Genomic DNA, 27,464 nt, shown 5'->3' on the forward strand with positions numbered 1-27,464 from the left:
AAGATTTATACACACAAATCCCTCTGGTTTCTCTGTTGGTGTACTCTTGAAAACTCTGTAATAAATCTTCCTAATCCTACTAACAGCCCACAAATTCTCACACTTCTCTGTAAACTCCTCCTTTACTTAATCTAAATCTGCATGTTGGCAGACACAGTAACATTTCATGTGAAACATGTGGGGCAGAAAGCTTTCAAATATCCTTTATTCATATATTCGCTGCATTACCAACAAATTCGCTGCATTACCAAAGTAATACTATCAGTTTGCGAGAGGACAATTATAAATGTTAATTCCTTCTTGATTACAGCAACAAAATATCCTTAATTTTTACTTTAATCAGCCTATTTGTTCTTAAGATTAGAGCTATATGCATTTACCCAGCCACACATCTTAGAGATTTATATGTACTTTCTGCTTAATTTTTTATTATTTGCATCTATTAATTTTGGTGCAAAAAAATTTCCACCTTGTATCAAAATGTTTTTTCCATGAATTGCAATCTGAGCCAGAAGGGTATTAAGAGTCTGTCAGAGAGCATGGAATCAGACCCCCTCGGCTCATCTTTCCCACGATGACCAATATGGTCCATCTACACTTGTCCCATCTGCCTGTGTTTTGCCTATATCTCTCTAAACCTATTTTATCCATGTACCTGTCCAAACGTCCAAATTTGCAATAACTATTTTCTAAAACAAATCTTACCTATCAATAGTTTCAACCTGTGTTCTATTGCCACATTTTTAGTATGGTTTTATCTTTCATGGTGACTTACCATTTTTACGAGAAACTTCTAAATTCTCAGTAAGTACTTTCAGTAAGCACTCTCACTAACTTGACAATTCTATATTCATATGTTCTTGTTTCATGATCTTTGGCTAGTATATTTATTTGAATTTGAATGTGTGGTGCATGGCATTAAACAAATACCCACATTGAGTTGCCTTTCCTCCATTGAACATGTTCAATTATCTGATGGTGTTGCTAACTTATTGTTTGCTCTCTAGAATAAATCCACAACCACAATAAATTATATTGAATGAAGAAATCTTTCAGAAAAAGTATAGAATCCATATTTTGTCCATTTAAAATTTTCTTTATTTATATTGCATTAATTCTGCTGTGAAGAATTACACACTAGTCAACAGTTGTTAATATTTACATGCAGAAATTTGCTGCAGAAAAATTTTGTCATGAAAATATTCCTTATGGCCCAAATCATTTATAATTAATATATCAACATCCCTCAATTAGTTTTTCTTATTCAAACATTAATAATCTTCAAAATAGTGGTCATGAAATATTGATATGATGGTGTCCACTCATCCTATGGAAAATGTGCATATTGCAAAGACAGAAAAGGCTTTTCTTTTTCAACTTATAGTAAGGCTGATGTAAACTACTGCAAGAAATAAAATACTCCCCATCCCACCCAGAAAAAAAAGTCTATTAATAGCTATCTTACTAATTGTTCTAACGTAATAAAACAAAAGTTATTCTCCCATCAAGTGTGAATTGTATACTTCTGTTAATATTTACATAGTTATTTAAACACTTTAGCTTTACCATGAAGCTGATTTAGCATTCGCATTACATTAAAATACAAATTAGAAGTTAAAAATGTTTTAAGAAATCTACTTATATTTACAAGAGTTCATCCTCAAGTGATGATCATTGACAAGATTAATACTATATACATTCGGTGAAGTGTCATAAAATATGAAATCCTAAGCTGTAAAAATGTAGCGATCATAACCTTTAAGAATTTCTGCAAGTCACCTTTTGCTGTAAAGTAATGCCAGAAGATGCCATCTCTTCCATAGATGTTAGCAATTTTTAATTATATTAATTACAAGAACTTTGAATGTTGATATATGTTAAGGAAAGCATATGGATTATGTCCATTGGCTTTCACGAAGTAAGTACAGTTGATCTATTTTGCAAACAAATTTGAAGTCACACAAAGCAAGTCCTTATGAGGTTTTGCTTTCTGCAGAGAACAAGGTAAAACGTCGCAATTTCAATTCCTGCGATTTGACACCAACTACAAAATGTGATCCCCAAAGATGGACATTGTTTGCTATAGGCAGAATTTGCATTTCATGAAATTCAACCTACAGTGCCCCAGAAAGGAGATCTTCAACTGCTGATTATTTTTCAGCTAAAAACAGTTGCTGACAATGAACAAAATTGAACACTGGGGGTGGACCGGTGACAAGTATTTTACGATTAAATAACTTCTCCTACTAGAATATCCTTCCTTGAATTCATTCCTGCCTTGTAATTTGTAACCTTTCTTCATATAATTGGCCAGTTTTGATATGTTTGTAATGATTTGTAAACAAAATCTTTGATTCCAAAGATACACATTAAAAGAAATAAAATTTTGTAAGAGATCCAGCTAAAGCTTTTGAAATGTTGTGTTTTTAGATAGAACAAAGTGTTGGATGGTCTGTTTTTATCATAATCTGAATACTTTCAACCAGTGTAATCTAGTTATAATCTCTGTTAAAATAATGTGATTTTATATTTGGGCACTGAAGAATATGATTCAAAATCAATATTTGTGCAGTTTCTGATACTGAGCGGAAAGAAATGCTCATCCCAGCAGTAAATGAGACTGCAAATATGGTAAGTTTGATATTGAGAATGGTAGGACAATGAAACTGAATGGAAAACATCAATGTAGATGCATAGATGGTAATGGTAGCAAAACAATTGCTTTGAAACCACATATTTGACTAATTCTATGATAATCCCTCCATACATGTAATACATTGACTTTAGTCATTTGTCATATCTCTATTAAAACTAGTAAACTATTTTATGATTTCAAAAAGGTTTAGTCACTATGACCTAGTAATGGGAGTGGAGAAGGGTTCTTCTAAATGTGACACAAATTAAGTATTAGTTAAATTATTAGTCTTGAAGGAACAGGGAAGAGATCCAAAGTCAAATCCCATGATGGCAGTTGTGGAATTTAAATTTGGATAAGAACATGGAATTAAAAAGAAAAAAAAGACAGTCATTTGTAATCTTCACCATTAAAAAAGCCAACCAGTTTAAAATGTCCTTTGGGGAGAAAATATACCAGCCCGACCTGATGGCTAGAATCAAGATTGTACTAACAGTTTATTTAAATGCTCTTTGAAATGATGTAACAAAGAGTGTACAACCAGATGTTCTCAGGCACTGAATGTTACAATGTTGCTCATAGAACCGTTGACTTTGCAAAACAAACAGCTGGAGACGAGTGTCTAAATTTGGGGAGCTGTCAAGCACATCTTAACTTGGTCAGACAAACTATGCAACACTCCCCCATTACAATCTATGGCCATGTCCTGTCACATTGATCCACCAGAGGGAGCAATACAGTGACATCCATGCACCAAAGGCACCTGAGCAAGATAACTACTTGATTAATATGTATCGCACACTTTCACCTTACAAATCTGCCATGTTTTGTGCTGCCTTCCCTCGCTCCCAGATTTCTCCCCCTACCCACCCTACAATCAGTCTGAAGAAAGGTCCCAACCTGAAACGTCACCTATCCATGTTCTTCAGAGATGCTGCCTGACCCACTGAGTTACTCCAATACTTAGTGTACTTATTCAGCTAATGAATCAGGGCTCCTCTCTGTTCCCAATCTATGTGCTTCCTTGTTATAGAGTCATAGAACGATACAGTGTAGAAACAGACCCTTCGGCCCAACTTGCCCACACTGGCCAACATGTCCCAGCTACACTAGTCCCACCTGCCCACGTTTGGCTCATATCCCTCCAAACCTGTCCTATACATGTATCTAATTGTTTCTTAAACGTTGGGATAGTCCCTGCCTCGACTCTGGCAGCTTGTGAACGACCTATCAAATAGTAGTAGAAATGTACATTACAATCTGTTGTCCCACAAATCATGAAAATCTCTCACTTCACTCATGCTAACTGATCAGGGGATCAGTCCTGATTCCATAATTGTAGAATTATGCTGGAAGCAGTACCAGGTGATGGAATCTGGTAAAGATGAACTACTCATGCTAAACAGAACAAAGATTATTCAACAGACGGAGCACATCTTCATCCAAAGCCTTTCCACTATCCACTTGCCTGCTTGAGAGCATTTCCTGACACTCAAGAAGCTCAACACTATCCAAGACAAAGCAGTCTACTTAATTGGTACCTCATCCTGTACGCTACATGTCCATTCCCTGCTCCACTAGAGGGCACAGCAGTTGCAAAGTGTACCATCTGCAAACTGCCAATACTCACCTTACTCCAACAACACCTCCCAAAGCCCTGCCTTCGACCACATGGAGAGCAAAGCATTCAGGAACACATGAACACCACCACTTGTTACTCCATCCTGACATGGAAACATATTCCTTCAGCACCACTGAAATCATCATCAAATCCTGAACTCTGCTACCAGAAGGTCTGCAGCAGTTCAAGGCAGTGCCTTCTCACCATTTTCTCAACAACAATTTTGAAGGGGCAATAACTTCTGGATTTGATGTTGATAATCCAAACAAATGAAGGGATTCAAAATTAGGGTGTATATTTCCGATAGAATATGATTTTAATTATTTAATATTATACATGTAAAATCAGGGTGAGCTGTCTTTTAGCACTATGCACCATAGAAGGTATTGAATGAATGGACCTGCCACTAAACATTAGGTCTTATAGAACAACTGTATATGTAATAGCCAGATGTACAGTCATCTGTTGAACCAGTTCAGTTAGGAAGAAATGTGATTTGGAAGAAACTCAATTCAGTGTGTTTCTCCTAACATCGGGGGTACAGTTTTGATGTTGTGAAACTGCAGTTGAGATGTCTGGGGAAAGAATTTCTGAGGGTAAAGGATGAAAGGACTGTTGAATAATGTAGATTTTTACCAACGTTCAAGTATATAAAAAGGTTCTTTAAAAAAACCTATAAGTACAATCCGTAGAGCACTATATTGACATTATTTTCACACTTCTTGATATATGGGTTCTGAAAAAAGGCGCTACTTCACTCTAGATAAAAACTGTCCTGGAATTGTAGTTAATTTGTTATTTGATAGTAAATCATGATTGGGGTTAAGGAGAATACATTCTGGCTAACCATATTTAGCCACATTCAATTAAAAAAAAAATTAGTACACCATGTGTTACATAAGTAATCAAATCAATTCTCAACTATACATTTGCCAATTAATATTAAAGGAAACAAAATATCCACTGCATTAGTAAAAAAAAGTTAAGTAGCAAATATCTAATTCATTTAAATTTTTTTAAATTATTATTAATTTTTTTTTTTGCTGCTACTTACCATTTTCTTAATGCTAGATCTATTCATTCAGAACTGTTTATTTGATGAAAACATATTCAAGGTCATGATGAACTTGTTTAAGGGTGATGATGGATTAGAATTTTTACTAGATGCCTGTAAAATTATGTAAGAAAAATGAGCTATCCGGTTCCATTCTTTAGAGAATGTAGATACCTCAAATGAGGTGCAGGCCCATGACACCTGTTTTCTTCTTTCTACCTAAGTTATATCATCATCCAGAGACCAGCACAATAAGTCGTCAGAACTATGGCATCTGTGATACTGCATTGTTCCAACAATATTTTGTTGGTGAACCTGTGTTCAGATTATTGTTGTTGACAATCTCTATGATGCCTAACTCCAGCTGTGCTGGCTGGTGGACAATGTTGAAATGCATAATATTCACACACAATATGGAAAAAAAATCAAATATATCAATTATAAGAAGGACATTTTCTACTTTTAACTTTAAGCGATGTGAGTTCAGTAGATTTGTCTCACGAAAGAAAATCTAAACAAAACTGTAGATGGTGGAAATCTGAAATAAAAACAAAACACTGTAAACAATCAACAAGTCAAGCAGCTTCTATGGAAAGCAAAACAGTTAGGGTTTCATGTTGAACTCCGACTAAATGACGAGTCTTCTGAACTGAAATATTAATGTCTGTTTCCCTTTCTGCAGGCGTTGACTGATTTGCTGAGTATTACCAACATTCTTTGTCTTGCTGATTTCATTATCTCAGTCAATTATTTAGTACATTCACTCCTTCCAACAACATTGCAAATTAACTATGTGCAAACTGATGGTGTAACTGCATTTGGCAGTTTCTAACACCAGGAACAAAACCTACCAATCTGTTAATACTATGAAGATAAATATCACAAATCAGACAATCTATCTGTATAATCAAGTTGACCTTCTAGAAATGCAAAAAAAGTGCTAGCAACTGTTGGTGTTAAATTGCCAAACTATTCTTCAGTCTTCTTTAGTTTTCCTTTTGTTAACCAAAACTGCAACATGGAACATTTTGGTGTATTGTGTATCGGGAGAGATTGATTAGTTTGTGAAATGTTTGTAGAGAATTGATGCTTTCATTTGTTTACAAATAGACTGAGGTTATTTTAAGTAATGCATGGAATCCATAAAAATCTTTTACATTGGTACTTGCTCGAAGCATTTTTGCTACTCAATTTTGGGTGAACAACTTTAGGTGCTGAAGTTTCCTTCATTTTATGTCCAAGATCTAAGGTTATGTGGGTGCAAGAATCAGATCCGAGTTGCATAAACAACTCTTCGGAACACAGTTCAAGAACATATTGGCATGCACTCTAAATCCCTGGCTCTGTCAATGTACCCAAATGTTTCATCTTTATTTTGTGCCTACAATTATCTTCATATGCTTGAAGAGATTTTAAGAGTTACCCATTTCCAATCTATTTGTAATTCTGAAGAAAAACACAGAGCATTGCTTATGTAAACATTTGTAAAGCATTGAAACTAAATTAAAATAATGGATGAATAACTAGAAAATATACTCCCTGTCCACAAATTATTTATATTTACAGATAGCTGTGAATCACATTACAATTGGTGTAATTATATTAATGTGTTTTCAAGCTCTTAAAACACATAACGCCTGAATAGCTGGCTCCATGTGAAAAAAGGAGGCTGATGCGAATGCAAAATTAATGCAGTCAGAAAGAGTGTCTGCTTTATGGATTTGGACGAGTAAGGAATTTGATAGACTAATGCTCGTGAAAGATCACTAAAACTTGTCTCTCAGCAAAAGAAAGGACTTGATTTTTTTCCACCACACTAAAGCTACACTCACTTACCAAAAGACATACTGTAGAATGTGCTTAGCTACACCATTCAGATGACCTGAAATTCAGGTATATTTATCTTTAAAGTCACTGGATTCTAATTCAGATAATGAGAGAATAATGTGAACATTCTGGTCCCCACAACAGCACAGCTTTTCATTCTCTACTTATCTACACTGGATCTTAACTCAGGCGTAGATGATCCTTGAGTGTACAAAATAATCTTAACTATAAAAATAGTTTCTGCACTTGGTAATGCCTCCTTGAATATCAATTACCTGCCTAGTTTACATTACCGATGTTACACCTATATAACAATGGACTAATTACATTCTGTTTGCTGGTTAACAGATTAATATGGTTTACAGACGTGACGTTTTGACACATTACAAAATCAACACATTCTTTTATAAAAGCTTACATGAAACTCATTTTTACAATACATGAAACTGAACTGAAAATCCTCTATAAATGTTCCGTGATGATAGATTTATATGAACTAGAAGATTTATATGAAGTAGAATGCATTTAACTCTAAGCAATTTAAAGTCATTTCACGCTGACCTTAGTCATAAATGTATTTTCTGCAAGGCCATAATTTCTTCTGTAATTATATTTGACACATTACATGGGACTATGTAGAAGGAAAATAGAATTGGTGGATTAGAAACCACCTACAGTTCATTAAAATAAAAATATATGTTCTAATAAATTATGGAACATTATTATGCTGCGGTATATTAAAAATATTAAAACACAAGGTTGATATTATTTTATGAGTGCATTGTTTCTGGCAGCGGTAGAGAAAAGTGTTGCACCATCATTGACTCTCACTGGTAAATATTCCATTATAAAGTCAAAATGTGCTTTTTTATTTCTGATTATGATGGGCACCCACAGATCAACCTATTTTCAACAAATCTCACAAATAGATGGATGAACAGTTCCTCCCTTGGATTTCCCTAGCTAAAGATCAGTGAAAGATTTCACCTTCCTTTCTACATTGAGCAAAGAACAGGTCAGCTATTAATTATCAAGACCTAGATTTCTTTGTGGTGGGTTAACAAATTATCACTTAGTCGTAATAAGTCTGCAACCTTTATAACTTAACGACTGACCATCTTTTGTAACTTGGGAATTTACTATTGAATTGGACCTTCAGTGTACATGAGGCATTTATTATGTTTTCACCTTTTCAATAGTCAATGGGGTCAATTATTTCCATGTTAACTTGAATGTATTAATGACAATAATTTAAAAAAAAAAGCAATGTACATATTATTTAACACGATCAACATTTTCAGTTGAAATGTTTTGTAATGTGTATACAAATGAGATCTTTTCAGGATTTGGATTAAATGTAATTTCATAATTCTGTAAAAGGCAGACTCGAGTTCTAACATTATTTTGAAGGTCCACTCTAAACTTTGTGTCCTAATGTCTTCAGTTTGAACAGTTATTTTGTTTTCATTTAAATGAATAGCAGCTCTTAGACACCTTGCATGCATCGTTGTCTCTCAGCCTTTAACAAGGCTGCTTTGACAAACTAGCACTGTGTTGAACGTGCTTAAATGATAGAAAACGTTGTTAAAGTTACTGCTTAATCATAACTAAAAATTCAGAGAGAGGTTCTTGCTCTTAAATGAAAAATTATAGCTATGTTATCGTTTTTAAATAAACACATTTTGATGTGATAGGTATATGGACTGATCTGAGGCAGATATATTATTAAAAAAAGGAAAATATTACTCTATAACTTAATTGTGATAAGTAGAATCACAGACACAGCTAAATGTTTCAATTCTCAGAACTTAATCAATGAAGAGTTCGATAGAGCCAGCCATTTAGGAGTTAAAGTGCATGCAAATTTTGTTCTGAACAACCTCATATTCAAAACGATGGTTCCACCTTGTTGCAAAACAAATAAAATGTGGAAAGATACTGTCTGTGCACATTCTTCATCTTAATTCACATAATACAGCCAGTAGACTACATTGAAAAATCCAAAAACAAGGGGAAATATCACCCGTGACCACTTGTCAATGGCATTCACATCAGTCAAATCCGGGATATTAATTTTCAACTGAGAAGCACGTCTCCGTAGCCTGCTCTTCTTTTGGGCTACGTGTCTTTCCAAGGCGCTCCTTCCAAAATTGTGCCTGGACAATCCTGCCTTCCTGTATTGAATACCAGAGGTGTCATATGGCATCATGGTACTTCTGGGATCACCGATGCACATTGTGATCTCAGCAGCACTCATTTCATTCTTAATCTCAAGTGTGCTTAGGAGAATATTTTCATGTGGATCCATCTGAAGGTTAAAAAAAAACCCAATATTAGATAAAGAACCACTTTTCATCAAATCATTTTCCTGAAAATTCAAATGACTGGACATATTACAGTTTTAACAAGATCACAAATAATGTCATGTTATTAGAAAACCCCTCATTTAGATCATTTAGGACCTTGATTTTTTCTCTTGGGTTATTAACATACATCTATTTCTCTCCTTAACCTAGCAATCAGATGATTTCCACCAATAGCTGATCATAGATATTCTTTGTCCTAGCCATTCCTCACTCCCTCAAACGTGCTACAATTGAAAATCTCTGATCCCAATTCTAATATTGTCTTCAAACTAAAGCATTGATTTTCATTTTGTTCCCACATATGTTATTTGACCTGCCGAGTGTTTCAAGCATTGTCCGATTTTATTTTTAGGCAGGGATAGATAAGTATTTAAAGATATATTCGGTAATTTCTGCTTTGTGGGTGCCAATGATGGGGCAGATGATTATAAACTATTGTACTGGTTTTAAATATATATCTTTGCTATCCTCAGGCACAAAGAACTGCAGATGCTGGAAACTTGAGACAAGCACAACATGCTGGAAAACTCAGCTAATCAGGCAGCATCTTAGCAGGGAATGGATGGGTGATGTTGAGTTTTGCTCGGATATATAACCAGTTCATACATTCACTGGCTCAACACCTGATGGTAGTGGAAATAAAACTATTATATTTCCCACTTTTTCCTTTCAACAAAAAAAAAAATAACGCTGGGCCTTTACAGTAGAGCTTCTTAATAATTTTCTGCCAGAGCCAAAAGCAATGGTTCATTGACTTTACAAGCCCCATCCGATATTTCACAATGTGATGGCTTCCTATTCCTGGTAAGCCAATAGATTTATAGTTAGTTGTTCACAGTTTACTTGTTCCAGTTATATGATTAATTATTATTATTTAGCTACTTTCAACATTTTAATTACTGGTGCTAATTCCACTGAAGATTAAATGTTAAATGTCAGAAGTCCATCTGCATGAAAACCTACAGATGTAGCTGATGAGAAAGAAGACTGGGTAACCGTCGATTATGAAAATATAAAAAACAAATGTTAGACTGGGAGATCTCTGGTCTCAGGGTGATGTTACACATATTTCTGTGTGCGTTCACACTGTGACCACACCCTCTTCCACAGCATCCCCTTCCCTAACCCTCTCGTCTTGGGAGTGCCACAGTAGTGGAGCTGCTGCCTTACAATGTCAGAGACCTGGGTTCAATCCTAATTATGGGTGCTGTCTGTGCAGAGTTTGTATGTTCTCCCTGTGATGGCGTGGGTTTTCTCCGGGTGCTCCGGTTTCCTCCCACATTCCAAGAAGTACAGGTTTGTAGGTTAATTGGCTTTGGTAAAATGATGTGTAGGATAATGCTAGCGTTTGGGGTGATCGCTGTTCGGCGTGGACTCAGAAAGGCCTGTTTCCGCGCTGTATCTCTAAAGTCTGTTATCCATTCCTATAACCCTGTCCATCCATCAGTCCCCCTTCCCCAAACCCTGCCCTCAGACGCATTCCTCTTTCCCATTTCAACTTGTGCTCTCCCATTCCTCCAGAATTTTTCATCACTCTCTAGCCACCCACACTCACCTGGTCTGAGTCATTCCCTGACTGCCACTTGCTCTCACTCCATAGTCCCAGCAACTGTACCACCCAATGTCTGAAATTGAGCGTGAACTCATTTCCGCCTCCCTCACGTTTCCCCACATGAAGAGCTTCTGGGACCTCTGGCTGCTCGCCGAGTGTCACCTGGTTTGGAATGGCACTTTCATTTAATGCATTGCAAACATGGTAAGAAACAATGATCAAGATGGCAGCAGCTGGTGAGGTAAGTAGTGCACGCAGAATGAGTCTATCCCCATCTGTTCGAATAGACTGCTACCCATCAAAGGATGCTTGTGATATTAGTCGCTGAGATCCATTGATTTAAGAACTATTCATTTTAAGCATTCACATCCAATAGCATATGCACCCTTGAAATGCTTCAATCTGACTCTCCCCACTAGATAATACCTTGTCTTCTGATCTTATCTTCTCATTGTTGGCTTTAGCTGCTTTCTCTGCAATCTTCTTTTGCCGTTGTGGTCCTCTTCCGAAAAAGATGTAGTTAACCAGTGCATACTCCAAAAGGGCCAAAAAAACAAACACAAAGCAGCACATCAGGTACATATCAATAGCTTTTACATAGGGGATCTTTGGAAGGGTTTCCCGGAGATGGGTGTTGATTGTAGTCATAGTAAGTACCGTGGTAATACCTGTAAAGTATTACGTAATAATCCTGAATGTATAGTTATCAACATTTAAACTTGCTTTCTCCTATCAGATAGCACTACACATCATACTGAAAAACAAATTAAATCACTGAAGCACTTAGAAAACAGACTCAAAACATTATAAACAATATATGTTTGGAAAGAGTGAAAAGAAGTTTGCTCATGCATAAATCATTTAATAAACAAAAATTTTTCTATGGCATTCATTCCACTACAAATTGTTCTAAACAGTGCAATTTTTTCCAATGGGTTACTGAACCAACAAAACTCTTCATTATGTTAGTACTTTTCAAATACATTTCACATGGATATATCAAGATCCAATAAAAATGTGTATGACAAATTCTTGGAAAAACAGTACCTTTCTACCCCATGTGCAAAATAGTTCATTAACTAGATTTTAAAAAAGGTTAAATGTTCTGAATGCATGAACATAATTTAAAAATTAAAATGCTCCAATGACAGGTTGTTATTACTGAATTTGATTCTAGAGATCTAGCCGAGGCAATGATTTTACAAAAAGGTCTGGCCTCCAGGTGCACATGGTGAAACATTGCAAATGCTCATCAGTTCATGTTTTAGGAGCAGGATTAGGCCATTCAGCCCATCAAGTCTACACATTCTATTATGGCTGATCTATCTTTCCCTCTCAACCCCATTCTCCTGCTGTTTCCTAAAAACCCTTGGCACCCTCACTAAGGGATGCTGTATTGCTTTGATAGAAGTATATTACATTATGAGGAGCATAGATGGAATAGACAATCAGAACTTTTGAGGGGGCAGCAAGGTGGCACAGCGGTAGAGTTGCTGCATTACAGAGCCAGAGACCCACGTTCCATCCAGACTACGGGTGCTTGTCTCTGAGTTCAAGGAGTTTGTACGTTCTCCCCGTGACCTGCGTGGGTTTTCTCTGGGATTTCCTTCCACACTCCAAAGACCTACAGATTGTAGATTGATTGGCTTGGTATAATTGTAAATTGTCCCTAGTGTGTGTAGGACAGCATTAGTGCACGGGGATCGCTGGTCATCGCGGACCTGGTGGGCTGAAGGGCCTGTTTCCGCGCTGTATTCCTAAACTAAATTAATCAAGAGTCATTTGTGTGATGAGGGAGCTTAATGATTGCTTTTCAAAACTATTTTATAAATGAATTCCTCGTACTAATTCAGCATTCAGTAATGCAGGAAGAAATAACAGTAGCTGTTCTAAGCTGCAAGTACTTAAACAACATACCTAAAGCAACTCGTGCAGCAGACGCATCATAATTAATCCAGAAAGAAACCCAAGAAAGGATGGTGATCAAGATGGAGGGCATATATGTTTGCAGAATGAAGTAACCAATATTTCTTTTCAGCTTGAAACTGAGGGAAAGCCTGGGGTAAGCACCTGAAAAATATATAAATACTTACAACTCTGACCATGGCCAAAATATTAAATCTGTATTAAGTATAGGTAATTTTATTTCCCAACAAGCAAACAAAAGAAAACCCATTAAATCCCATTTGTCATCATCTATTCCTAAAGTTATGCAAAAAGGTGAAATAAAAATCAAATAAGCCATTGTTATTTCATACGAATGTTCTCTGCCTTTCAGAGCTCATTGTTGATTGAGACCAAATGTTATTAATCCACCTTTACCTCATATCCCTTACTATCTTTGGTTAATAAAAATATACCTGCCTCAGATTAAATATCAATAATTATTCCACTACCAACTAAATGTATAAAATTACTATCAATTTTGTATTCAGAATTATTTCTCAATATCACTCCTGAAAGGCTTATCTCTAGTTTTTAGATTAAGCCTCCCTGTGTTAAATTCTTCCACCAATTTAAAATTTATCTGTATCTATGTTAATATAAACATAATCAAATCATGCATTAACTCTCTGGATTCCAGTGAACATAACTCAACTTACTATAATTTCTCCAAGTAAGTTAACCCCTGTATTCCATGTGTTTTTCTGATCAATCTACCCCTAAGGTCCCTAAGCAATGATGCCAGGAACTGGTTACAGTACTTCAAGTACATTTTAGTACATTTTAATTTAGCTGCTAACTACTTGTATCAGAATTCCCTTAATCATATTGGTTATCTTCGGTACTTCTCCATGACATTTCAATGACCTACTTATTGGCTATAAAACTGCTCAAATCACTTTATACCTTTACTGCTTCATGCATTTCACAATTTAGAAAGCCACTCTGTTTTATCCTTATAAGGACACACCTTTTTTGATAGGAAAGGAAATACATTTATTTGGTGGATTCAACATTGACGTAGGGTGCTTTTCAGAAGCATTATCACACCAAATTCTCACCAAGTCGTGCAAGGAGATGTTAGGACATTTGATGAAAAGCTTGGACATAAGCTAGCTTTTAAGGAGCATATTAAAGGAGGAGAAAGAATGTTCAGGGAAGAAATTCCACTGAATTCAGCCATGTAAGTTGATTAAACCATTGGTTCAGCAAATACAATCCACAAATAAACAAGAGCCCAGATGGAGAGGCATAGTGATCCTTATGGGATGTTGTTTGGCAGAGATTAGAGTGGGAAGGAGAGATACATTTACAAAACTATGATCAAGAATTTTAAAATTAAATTGAGAGTTCAGATATGAAGGGTAAACAGAACTTGTTTGAATTAAGATATTGGAAACAGCTTTTTTATGAATTTAAGTTTGCATTTGATGAAAATTGTAGTGGAAGGCATTGAGATGGCAACATCTAGGATGAAGAAGGCACAGATGAGGGTTTCAAAAATCGTTCATATAATATATCAAACATATTCCTTCAAAAATTCTGGAAACAAAGGAAAATGTGTAAACAGCACACAGACAGCATCCAAGGTCAGGACTGAATCTGGTGAAATGTACTTCAGGTTTGGTTGCCTGCTTGTGATATGGTAGTTTTGCATACATTTATTAGCACTCATACAGAGCGAGCTTTTCTTTTACACCATGTATGTACACTTGGTCTGATAGCTTCTATTTACATTTTCTAAAATAATTCCATTGCTCACATATTTATGGGTATTCAGTGTAAAATACCTGTAGAGAAAACAACGTTCTTGGACATTAGATTATAATCGACAATAGAAAACTGTGGTAACTCAATCTTTTCCACTCCGGTCACAGCTCTGTCACCTCCAAGCCAATAGAATTCAATGTCATCCGTAGTGTACCCATCTGAAATGAAAATAACCCAAGGTCAAGCATCATCACAACTGATCTATGTTTAGCAAATTGTGCTGTTTACCCCTTTGCAGACAGCAAGGACCTACCATTGTCTGATGGCAATTCTGCATCTCACAAGATATTACCTTCTATTTTTATTTTAACTAAATGTTCACATATTTGCTCTTGCTTAACTAGTCAGAAATAGTGCTGTCTGAAGAAGGGTTCTGACCCAAAACATTACCTATCCATGTCCTCCAGGGTTGCCTGACCCACTGAGTTACTCCAGCATTTTGTCTATCTTTAGTCTGAACTAGTGTTTTAATAATATTTTGTTTTTAGACTCATGCAATTAATTCACATTGCAAAACAATAAAAATTAGAACCAATCACTACTGTACTACTTTCAAGGAATTCCACATATACAATTAAATCTGTAGGAATAAATTTTAGAAGTTCCCACAGCACATTGCCATGACCACCCTGAGGCCAGATATCCTCCTGGTCTCAGAGGCGACCAAAACATCGTCTTGTTGGAACTGACAGTGCCGTGGGAGGACTGTCTGGAGGAGGCCCACGAGAGGAAGATGGCCAAATATGAAGAACTGGTCGTAGACTGCCGCAAGCAGGGCTGGAAGGCAAGGTGGATGCCCATCGAGGTTGGCTGCAGAGGTTTTGCAGGGCAATCGCTCTACAAAGCCTTAAGTGCACTGGACATCAACGGAGTGGCAAGGAGGAGGGCCATCAAGAACACCTCAGAGGCAGCGGAGAAGGCCTCGAGATGGCTCTGGATCAGGAGAGGAGGTCCATGGGGAGGAGCGAATGCCACCTGAACACAAGTCGTGGTCTGATCAACCACGGCTGGGTCGCCTGGGTGAGGGTGTCTGATGTTGAAAGACCCGAAACACCCAATGACCCCAGGTTACATCACTGATGATGGGTTCAGGAGCATCTATCGATGTATTTATATCAATCTATTAAATAGTGATGACCTTGGTGAAATATTTAATCTGTCAATTTGGAGAAATTTGAAAGTGTGGGAAATGTATTTAATTGGGTATCTTAATCCTAAATTGTGTCAATAACGAACTATAAATATGGTTTAATTGTCATAATCTTTGACACATGCTTTCCCTCAAATAAACCTCTCATTTACCTCTCTCTTCCACATAATTAATTGACCCCCTCCCGACGGCTCTGTCCCCAATCCCCACAATTCCCCTTCTATTCAGTGCTTCAGCACCCTGCAGTAATTACTCGCCTCCAGCTACAGCTTTGCAATGTAGCTAAAGTAATGCAGCTTTGTAACAGAGATGTAATGCTGAGGCTCTATAAGGCACATTTGGAGTACTATGAGCAGATTTGGGCCCCATATCTGAGGCCCCATGTGTTGGCTCTGGAGAGGATCCAGAGGAGGTTTACAAGAATAATTCCAGGAATGAATGGGTAAGCATATGATGAGCGTTTGACAGCACTGGGCATCTACTCGCTGGAGTTTAGAAGGTTGAGGGGGGACCTCATTGAAACTTACAGAATAATGAAAAGCATAGAGTGAATGTGGAAATTATGTTTCCACTGGTGGGAGAGTCTAGGACCAGAGGTCATTGCCTCAGAATTAAAGGGCTCTCGTTTAGAAAGGAGGTGAGGAGAAACCTGTTAAGTCAGAGGGTAGTTAATCTATGGAACTCATTGCCACAGAGGGCTTTGGAAGCCAAGTCAGTGGATATTTTTAAGGCTGAGATAGACCCATTCTTGATTAGAATAAGTCTCAAAGGTTATGGGAAGAAGGCAAGAAAATGGGTTTGGGAGGCCAAGATCAGCCATGATCAGGCAGATCAGGCAGAGTGGACTCGATGGGCCAAATGGCCTAATTCTACTCCTATAACTTGTGAACTTGTGCAGCTTTGCAGCACAAGCTTTTCATCAAACAATAACCAATCTTCAATCTCATTGAATTAACCTGCTCATGAAAACTTGTTTGCATTAATAAATGCAGCATGTTACCCCAACATAAAGCCAAACATGATTTTAATTAGTTTATTAAATTGATACACAGCATAGCAATGTCCCTAAATAAAGAATATTTTAACATCACCTAGTGGGCACTGGAAAATCCTCAGCGTGACTGAGGGACTAAACTCTTGGCATCTTCTCAGTCAAGAATGGAGCAGTTTGTGTCACTGAATCACAGAATTAATCTTACTCATTGAAAATACAGATAACCACATTTTTATTTTTTCGCAAGATCGTTGCAACCTATTTGTAGTTGTGCTTTCAAAATGTGTTTAGATATGTTAAAAAACAAAACATTTCTATCCTGTCCATTTTGATGCAAACATCCTGATTTTAAAAAGGCTTAATGACAAAATGGATATTAAAATGTTATAGATTATATATACATTATTGTTCTAATTAATCTATAATGATGAATTAAACAATTGATCCTGCTGGGAACTATATAATTTGTAACATAATACAGCACAGGAACAGGCCCTTTGGCCCACAATTGATGCCAAGACCATCTCTTATCCATCGTTGGGGCTGCAACGAGGAGCGGCCTCTGCAGCCCCTGCGTTTTTTTAACTAAGTTTTTAGTAGTTTTTGTTAAGTGTGTGTGGGTGGGGGGTGGGGGCCAACTTTTAAATCTCTCACTGCACGGGAGACCCGACCTTTTCTTTGTCGGGTCTCCGTTGTCGTTGGGGCTGCAACAAGGAGCGGCCTCCAACAGGAGAAGACCGGGGGCTCTGGTGCCGACGACTCACCTCACCGTCGCGGAGCTGGCCGAGTCCGGAGCGGGTGGAGCGCTGCTGCTGCTGCGGCCCGACCTCCGGAGATTCGGAGGCTGAAACTGCGGGTCTGGCGGACGGCGGCACCGGGAGCCCGCGGGTCAGTGGAGGGAGACCGCTTTTCAGGGCTCCCGCAACGTGACTTCTCCCGCCCGAGTTGCGGGGTCGAAGAGCTCCTGGAGCGGGGCCTCACAGCACCGCCCCGCGCGGCTTGCAATGGCCAATGGACTCTGCGAGCGCACGCCGGGGGCTCCAACATCAAGACCCGGTGTGCGACCTTGCATCACCAGGCGTGGCTTTAATGGCCTGCGGGACAATCGCCATCGCCAGCCGGGGGCTTTGACTTTGACTCTGACATCGGGGGGGGGGGGAGTGCAGTGGAGATATAAGTTTTTTGGCCTTCCATCACAGCGATGTGATGGATGTTTATGTAAATTATGTTGTGTCTTGGGTCTATTTGTTTGTAATGTATGGCTGCAGAAACGTCATTTCGTTTGGACCTCAAGGGGTCCAAATGACAATTCAATTGTATTGTAATGTATTGTATTGTATTGTATTGTATTGTATCTGTACATAATCAATATCCCTCCATTGCCTGCATATCCATATGCCTCTCCAAATTGTATTCATGAAGTACACATTTAAAACAAAAATGTATATCACATAATAACTGAAGATTCAATTTTACTAACAATCATTTAATACTTATTTAACATTGATCTTGAGAATTGAAAATAATTGATGCTCTATGGATTCCATTTGGATTATAAATAAGGTGATTTGTTCTTAGTAACTATCAGAAAATGAATGTGATGGTACCACATAGTCATGGAACCACGGAGATGAGAACCACTGGATTTAATTTTGTTTAACAATTGGGGAGTTGGAGCATCACTTTCCAGAACAGATGAATCCACATGACAATCTGGAACTACCAGATGGTCAGATCGTGCAACAGAAAGACAGTTTTAAACCATGCAGATGGGATAAGTAACTGGAAGGCATTCAACTTATTACAAAAAAACCACAAATGATGTTTCATGTTGCCATTCAAAAAGCTAAGATATTCCACTTCAGTATTAATGCTATGAACACAACTGCTTGATCTTGATTCATTTTATTCATTTTCCATTACAGAAATAGAAGCTGACCCACCATTAAAATACATAGAAATTTAACTGCTGGGGGTGTAATGTTGATATGTGAAAGTGTTGTTATAAAACTGATGACACATATGTTAACATACATTAAGATATGTTAATTTGTGTCCAGAAGTTCAAGATATTGTTTAAAATGTTTTGTGAATGGATTAAGAATGGAGCATACTCTCTCAACACACATACACAGATGTATATGTCTGTGTGTGTATGTATAAATGTTGCATGATGCACCCAGCACAGGTACAGTGGCATCAAACAGTGTGTACTGAACATCTGACTGCTTGAACAACTGTCCACTATTCACACAGAACCAAGTCTTCTCCACAAACGAGGCTTACTTTGGTAATGGTGAAGGGGAATTTGCCCAAGCAGTTCCCATCTAGCACTGAGAGGTAAATGTGTTGACACTCGATAAATTAAAATCCTACCTCTCACTGTAAATTTCCCTACGCTTTTCATCAAATCCCCACTCGATCACTGCACCAACTGTCTCACTGTGATTCAAACAACAACCCTCTGCCCACTCACAACTATACACAGGTGATTACAGTACATTTCATGCCCCATCGGATTTCAAGATTCAGATTACCCTTGACAGGTTCAGATTACCTTTAAATTCCTTAATCCCATCATCCAAATTCTCTACCATAACTTTTTTCCACACTGACTTGTACTACTTATTTTTCTATGAGTACAGGAAAGACGTTAGTGCCTATTAAACTTGTATAGTCTGTTCTATTGCATATGAAACATTGGGCTTTTTGCACAACAGAATTTTATAGCAGAAAATCTCAGCATAAATGTGTTTACTGCAGCACATATGTTTATCATGGCTTTCTTGACACATACATTTCTCAAAGTAACTATTCAATAGTTACAAACCAACAGTAGAGACATCTTGTTTTAGTTAGATCTAATTGTCAGGGTTACTCAGGATTGAACCAGGGTCTCTGGACCACTGCACCACTGTGCCGCAGCAGTACAGACAGTTGTAACTGCAGAGAGGGAGAGTCTGCAATCAAAAAATTAAGCCAAGTAAGAAACAAAAAAAGCAGCTGCACTGTTGATGCTTTACAAAAGCACCATCAGAAGGAGATAGAGAAGAAAATATTAGACAGTAATGATCGACAATTTAAGCTATCCTAATATGACCGGGACAGTATAATTAGTAAGTCCGAAAGCTGGTGATTTTTCACTTTGGATTCAAAACTACCTTTTAAATTAATATGTAACAAGCTCAACAAAGAGGAACGTTCTGGATATGGTTTTCGGAGGTGGAAAGGGTATGAGTGGAAGAACCATTATGTGATCAAAGTTCTATGAGATTTATAAAGTAAGATTTATAAAGGTGACTAAATGTTGTCAGCTGAGCCAGGGTATTTTTATGAGGTTTGAATATGATTTATCAAAAGTGAACTGCAAACAACTATTTGAAGATAAATCAGGGTCAGAACAGTTTTGTCTGGAATACCCAGTATCTTCATTGCATTTACTGCTCAACTTTAGCTGTTTAGTAAATAAATGAATGGATTTCTACAGACACAATGGCTTCTTAAATAAATGCTTTGAGCAATCTCGGGCATTTCACAATGAATCCAAAGATCCTGCTACGTTCACAGTTGTTAAACATTGCTTGGCTTTCCTTCTGGAAAAGTAAACAATAAATTTCCTACAGTGAAATACAATTATGTTTATCACACAAAGGATTGCTTGTGCATTTGCACTACTTTGACCTTCTGTCAGCATGGTGCTATTCATTGTTTGAAGCATTACAGTTTGCAGTTTGTTCTGGTGTCTGGTCTATTTTGAGCAGTTTAACAGCAACCTTGGGTAGGCAAGGAGGGTGACACAGTTTTTTGTACATGTTTGTATGTTGAAGAAATTCAGCTACTCTAGTAGCGATAATTCAAGAATATGTAATTCTAATTGGTGCTGTCAATCTTGTTTCTTATGTTTTGTTTAAATATATTCTATTTCTTTTGGCTCCATTCTAGAAATATATATCTGAACACCTGGAAACATAGAGGTAATTGTCATAAAATTATATCAATTCTAGCACATTTAAATGATATTAATGACTCAAATACTTACAGCTCTCTATTTCAAGAGTACAGTTCTGCTCATCAAGTGGGTATCTTCTCAAATCCATCATGCAAGCAGCTGTTGTGGTAATTCTGTGAAGAAAATGATGACTCAATAAGCAGTTGTACCATAAATGTTTCATTTTAAATTCTTAAGAATTGTTAAATATTTTAAGATTTTTTTAGTGGGCAATAAATTCTTAAAGCTTTTTTTATTCTTAGACCTTTGTATTCAGTTATGTGAACAAATTATCAAAGCAGTGGGGCATAATTTTTCAGTTTAAATATCCACTGGTAAAGATGATTATTTTTTAATTGAATCTGTACGATTACCTAATATTGTTCATTTGCAGAGCTACTCAATTTTGAATTAGAAGACATTAACTTCAAGATTCAGGAGAGTTTATTGTCATGTGTCCCAAATAGGACAATGAAATTCTTGCTTTGCTTTAGAAAAACATAATATAGTAGGCATAAATAAATACAGAATATATCAGTATGACCATATACTATTGAATATATATACACACACACACATAAATAATCAGATAAAGTGCAATGGGGTATTAATGTTCAGAGTTTTGTTTGAGTTGAATTTAATAGCCTGATGGCTGTGGGGAAGCAGCTGTTCCTGAACTTGGATGTTGCATATTTCAGGTTCCTGTACCTTCTACCTGAAGGTAGCGGGGAGATGAGTGAGTGGCCAGGATGGTGTGGATCCTTGATGATGCTGGCAGCCTTTTTGAGGCAGTGACTGCGATAGATCCCCTCGATGGTAGGGAGGTCAGAGCTGATGATGGACTGAGCAGTGTTTACAACTTTTTGCAGTCTTTTCCGCTTCAAGTTGCCGAACCAAGCCACGATGCAACCGGTCAGGATGCTCTCTACTGTGCACCTGTAGAAGTTCGAGAGAGTCCTTCTTGACATACCAACTCTCCGTAATCTTCTCAGGAAGTAGAGGCGCTGATGTGCTTTCTTTATAATTGCATCAGTGTTCTCGGACCAGGAGAGATCTTCAGAGATATGCACGCCCAGGTATTGGAAGCTCTTGATCCTCTCCATCATCGACCCAATTATATATAAAGGGTACTATGGGTCCCCATCCTACCCCTTCCAGAGTCCACAATCAGTTCCTTGGTTTTGCTGCTGTTGAGAGCCAGGTTATTGTGCTGGCACCATTTGGTTAAACGGTCGATCTCACTTCTATACTCTGACTAGTCTCCATCAGTGATACGTCCCACAACAGTGGTGTCGTCAGCAAACCTGTTGATGGAGTTCACATTATGACCGGCTTCGCAGTCATAAGCATAGAGTGAGTACAGCAGGGGGCTGAGCATGCCTTGAGGTGCTCCCGTGCTAATTGTTATCGAGGCTGACACATTTCCACCAATACGGACAGACTGTGGTCTGTGAATGAGGAAGTCGAGTATCCAATTGCAGAGGAATGCGCAGAGACCCAGTTCTGAGAGTTTGGTAACCAGCTTGGAGCGGATGATTGGATTAAATGCCGAGCTATAGTCAATGAATAACAGCCTGACATATGAGTTTTTGTTGTCTAAGTGGTCCAGAACAGAATGCAGAGCCAGCGAGATCGCATCCACCGTTGATCTGTTGCGGCGGTAAACGAACTGCAGTGGGTCCAGGTTTTTGTCAAGGCAGGAGTTGATTTGCACCATGATCAACCTCTCAAAGCACTTCATCACCACCGACGTTAGTGCCACTGGTCGATAGTCATTGAGGCACGTCACCTTGCTCTTCTTGGGCACTGGTATAATTGATGCCCTTTTAAAGCAGGTGGGAACCTCAGACGTGAGAGGTTGAAAATGTCCGTAAAATACTCCAGCCAGTTGGTCCGCACAGGTTTTTAGAACACGACTGGGTATGCTATCAGGTCCAGATGCTTTCCAATGGTTCACCCCTCTGAAGGATTTTCTGATGTCGACCTCTGTGACCATGACCGAAATACCATCACATCGAATGGGGGCTCGATAAGGCACATCAGTGTTCTCCCTATCAAAGCGTGCGTAAAACGCATTGAGTTCATCAGGGAGTGATGTTTTGCTGACGTGTGCTGCCTCCTGATTTCGCCTTGTACGAGGTGTTGCATTCAGGCCCCGCCACAGCTGTCGAACATCCGTCTCATCCTCCAGCTTGGAGCAGAGCTTATACTTGTAAGTATAATTCCTGACTTCTAAGTATAAACACCATTTAGAATTGCCCTCTTAAAGTACAACTCTTGGAGTTTGAATTTCCCCAGCACAATTCATGAACAATCGGGGACATTTGTTTCATGTTCTAGCTAACTATTGTTCTTCATTTCATTGCCTTGCTGTGCTGTCCAGAGAATTTGACTGCAATGTTTCCTGAAGCAGTAACGATACTTCAAGATTGGAAGGTTCTGGTGTCATGAAAGGCATTATTTATTTATTCTTGGCACAATGGAAAACTTGCAAAACAAGGAGGTCAATCACTTCTTTGCATAGACTGGTGATCATACTCAACACTGATGGCGATTCACCAATTCATGCTACTCCTTCTCAGTTACCTGCTGGAAGCTTAATAACAGACATTTATGAGCAACACACAGAGTAACTCAGGCAGCATCTGTGGGGCGAGTGTACAGGCGTGTTTTGGGTCAGGACCCTTCATCAGTCGGATTGCACTGGGAAGAAGAAGCTGGAAAGAAGAGAGTTGGGGGCAGGACGAAGCCTGGCAAGTGATAGGTGGGTAAACCCCTCCTCACCTATATCCACCTGTCACTTGCGAATCCTGAAGGTTGTCTGCCTGCCTGGGACCAGAGTTAAGTCTTTTCTGGGCTGGGGAAAGAGAGTGGGAGAGGGAGGATCCAGTCGGCATTGAGAGCAACAGTAATAGTTGGACCAGAAATAAGGTGCTGTTGAGGGATTGTGAGCAGTTAGGGGGATTATTACCTGAAGTGCACACATTAGCAGAGGACGAATATATTTAGACATGAAAAAGTATCACACCTTTTCAGGTGAGAAGATTAGTATGGGCGAAATGGGTTCCAATTCATGGGCACCGGCACGAGTACAGGGGAAGAAGGTTGGTTTCTTCTTGACTGTGCTGAAGTAAGTGTTGTGGAGAATTGTATAAATAGGTTGCAGACAGTGCTTTAGAATTATTGAAGAGAGATGGAGGGAGAGAGTTCTGTGAATGGAAGTTCAATAAATCAAAAGGAAAAGAGAGCAGTGGTATAGGATAGTGAGGAGGGGTGAAAATCAAGATATGAAAGAAAGGTGAAGAAAACATAAGCAAAATGTGCAGTAGAAAATGAATCTAAGGTAAATAAAAATTGTTAAATGTCAAAGCTTAAGGCTCTTTTTCTGAATTCATGTGACATTTGCTACTAGACACGCTGACAGGACAAATAGTGTCATAACTATAATCTAATAGCTTTTACAAAGATGCAGTTACAGGTTGACCAGAATTGATAATTCAATATCTCATATTATTCAATGCCTAAATGATCAAGCAAAAGAGATAAATTACATATAGCAGTGTGGTTCATCAGGGCAGGCATCAGAGCAGTGTTGACATGTGATATAGATGCAGTGGATAGTAATGTGGATTCAGTTTCACATAGTAATTACTGAGGAAAGAATAGAGGGAGATATCAAAAGGTATACTTGATGGCATATTGATTGATCAAACTAAAATGGCAAGGTGACCAGAGAAGAGGAATTTGTGGAGTGCGTCAGTGTTTTTTTTTAGGATAATATGTTGCAGAAACACAGAGAAACAGGTTAGTTTACATTTGATTATGTGTAATAAGTTGGGAGTTTTAGAGATCTTGTAGTGAACTATCCCCTAGGAAATAGTAACCAATCTGTGATAGAGTTCACAACAGTTTGAGGATGAACATTGTGGGTCTAAAAACCAGTAATTTCAGCTTAAATAAGGATGATTACAAATGTATGGAGATACTGTTGTCTAACTGAACTAGGCCGGCAAATGAGCAATGTCATATATACAAACAGTTTCATAATGCTCAGCAGAAATTCATCCAAAATAGAAAGAGGACTTTGGTAAATATATCAAAGGTAGCAATTGGCTAGCTGCAAATAGCATGGAGGGACTTGTAACAAGGCTGATTACAAACAACAAAGTATTAGAAAAAATATTGGGCCTAAAGGAAAACAAATCAGCAGGACCCTGTGATCTGCACCCAAATGTTTTAAAGGAAGACACTGTGGAGATAGTGGAACCTCTTGTTGGAATACTTCAAAAAGCATCAAGCTCCAAGAGGGAGGCATTAGAAACCATGGGATTGTTGAAAATTGAACACATCGGTTTCCAAATACTGTCCAGGAAAGAACACTGCTTCTTATCTGCCTTCTAACCCACCAATTTAGTTGATTCTAATATTTCAATTCTGGCACAATATAGGGAAGTATAATGAATGCTGGCAATGTCATTGTCTTTCGTAACTCATAATAGTAATAAAAAAGTCACCTGATTAAATTATTGCCACGCAGTATCTGACAGTAATTCATCTATTTGATACATTTTATGAGTGGTTAAATAGGAAATTCAAATTCTAATATTATGTCCACGATCCTGATTCCAAAATTAAAAACACAAATTAAGAGATAGTTCAATTGAAAGGTATCATGCAACCTAACCAGTGATACTTTAAAGTTACCACTGTAGAGTGCACAAACAAAAACAAAATATGTGGGATACTACTTAAGATGCAGATATTGTCCCTCTGACTGTGTCCCAAATGGAATTTTGGCATCTTCTTAGCAAATGTGCTTTCCAAAACAATTAATTTTGGGATCTAGTTAAATCAGAGTCGAACAGCAGCTTTTATAACAGCATGCTATTTCAGAGCAAAACACTTGTCACCTAGCTTACTATTCAGAATCTGTTTTTGCAGATGGCTCCGCATTCACCTCTTACTCATCTGATGGACTGTAGAAAATAAACAAGTATCTGATGCATACACCAAATCTGGCACGGCAATACTTATGAAGAAAAATATTATAGCACGAGATATCACCCCAGCCAAGATCTGATAATTATAAAACCACACAACACTACCATATCTGTACAATTTTTATCAGTTCAATGAGCCACAGTTGGCAAAACATCATACAAAAATCAATTAAGTTAACAAATAAAACTGCTAAACCTGGACACAAAGGTTTCTGTCCATCCGGCTTGTGTCCTCTGTTCTCTTCTTGATGACTGTGAATTGATTTGAATTGAATACTTTATTGTCACTAGTGACAAGTCACAGTGAAATTCTTTGCTTACATGCAAATAGTCGCCACGTAAAGGGCTCTTACAAAGTTACTATGTATCCCGTGTCAGGTCCTCCTTTGTTCTCCCCCTTCCACCCCTTATGGCGGTCCCCCCCACCCTGGGTCCTCCTTTGTTCCCGGCGGCACGTCCTCCGGCTCCCACGTAGCCCATCTTCGACCGGCAGCACCCTCATCGACCGCCGCTCCAACCTCCTCCACGATCGCTGCCAGGTCCCCTCCTGACACATCTGCAGCGCTGACCCAGGCCCCAGCTGCGGGGCTCCGTCGACCCAGGCTCTTTCGGCCATGGGCTTCGTCAATCGGCGAGGCTCTGGCCCGTGAGGCTTGGGCACCGACCCGCAGACCAAACTGTTTCCACTTGAAATAACTCAACCCTAAATGTTGCTTATTCGGGAAATTCAATATCTTTCTATGGAAAATTCAGTATCTTTTACACCATCACTCTAGAGTAGAAGAAGCCACCTTAACCCTGCTGCAGTAACTGCAGAATGCTACCAGAGAGCACAGAGGACAGATTCCTGAAATGCCAGGAAGCATAAAAGATATGCTACATCTGCTGTGTCTAGGACTTTGGAATAGCAGACGGGATGCAAAAGCATTGTCTGTCTTATTTTCTGGAATGATTGAGTCTAGATCTCTGTCTCAACCCGAAATACTCCTACCTGAGTGGCGTCAGGGGCAATTAAAGACTCAGTCAGTTGCTGTTACCTGCATCATCCAAATGAATACTATAAACAATTTGTTCCAGTTATTAATTGTACAATAACAAAAAAAGTGAACATATTGATTGGACCATAATCATATTATAATAAATTAGTGTTTTGCAACATTGTGCTATACAGTCCATCATTTCCCCTATTACTACCGCTCAGCTTGTGCATGGTGTCCATAAGGCAGTGTTTTCAAGAGAAACTCCAGACAGTACGATGTCCCTGATAGCACTCCAGAAATAGACCTCTTCTACCAGCAAATATCGCTCTATCTACTATCTCAATTTCTCCTTCCAGGTGAAAACCCACAGGCATAGGTAGGCCCTCCAGTTAGTGAAGTTGTGGAGCATGGAGCTAATGAAGAAATTGTATTTAATCCTCTGAGTAAGGTAATAGTGGTTGACCCTGGAACAATGCAGATATAGGTCCTCTTCAGGTTATGGCACTGTTGTGTTTGTAACACACTGGTCTGCCAAATGCTCCTTCGTATGTACGAGCTGTACCTAAGTAGAATATTCAATATT

The 27,464-nt window shown here is 38.3% G+C and overlaps 1 protein-coding gene across 1 annotated transcript in view; it reads right to left on the reverse strand.

Annotated features, from left to right (window-relative positions):
* Positions 1 to 1,053: 1,053 nt before the first annotated feature.
* LOC129701833 (gamma-aminobutyric acid receptor subunit beta-2) overlaps positions 1,054 to 27,464 on the reverse strand; it is a 109,533-nt gene continuing 83,122 nt past the window's right edge. The window contains exons 5-9 of the mRNA XM_055643302.1: positions 20,953 to 21,035; positions 14,790 to 14,927; positions 12,973 to 13,125; positions 11,482 to 11,723; positions 1,054 to 9,445 (exon numbers count right to left, since the gene is read on the reverse strand). Coding sequence (XP_055499277.1) covers positions 9,098 to 9,445; positions 11,482 to 11,723; positions 12,973 to 13,125; positions 14,790 to 14,927; positions 20,953 to 21,035 — 964 coding nt within the window. The 3' untranslated portion in view covers positions 1,054 to 9,097. The remainder of the gene's footprint in view (positions 9,446 to 11,481; positions 11,724 to 12,972; positions 13,126 to 14,789; positions 14,928 to 20,952; positions 21,036 to 27,464) is intronic.

Source organism: Leucoraja erinacea, chromosome 11 (genome assembly GCF_028641065.1).
Source record: "Leucoraja erinacea ecotype New England chromosome 11, Leri_hhj_1, whole genome shotgun sequence".
NCBI lineage: Eukaryota > Metazoa > Chordata > Chondrichthyes > Rajiformes > Rajidae > Leucoraja > Leucoraja erinaceus.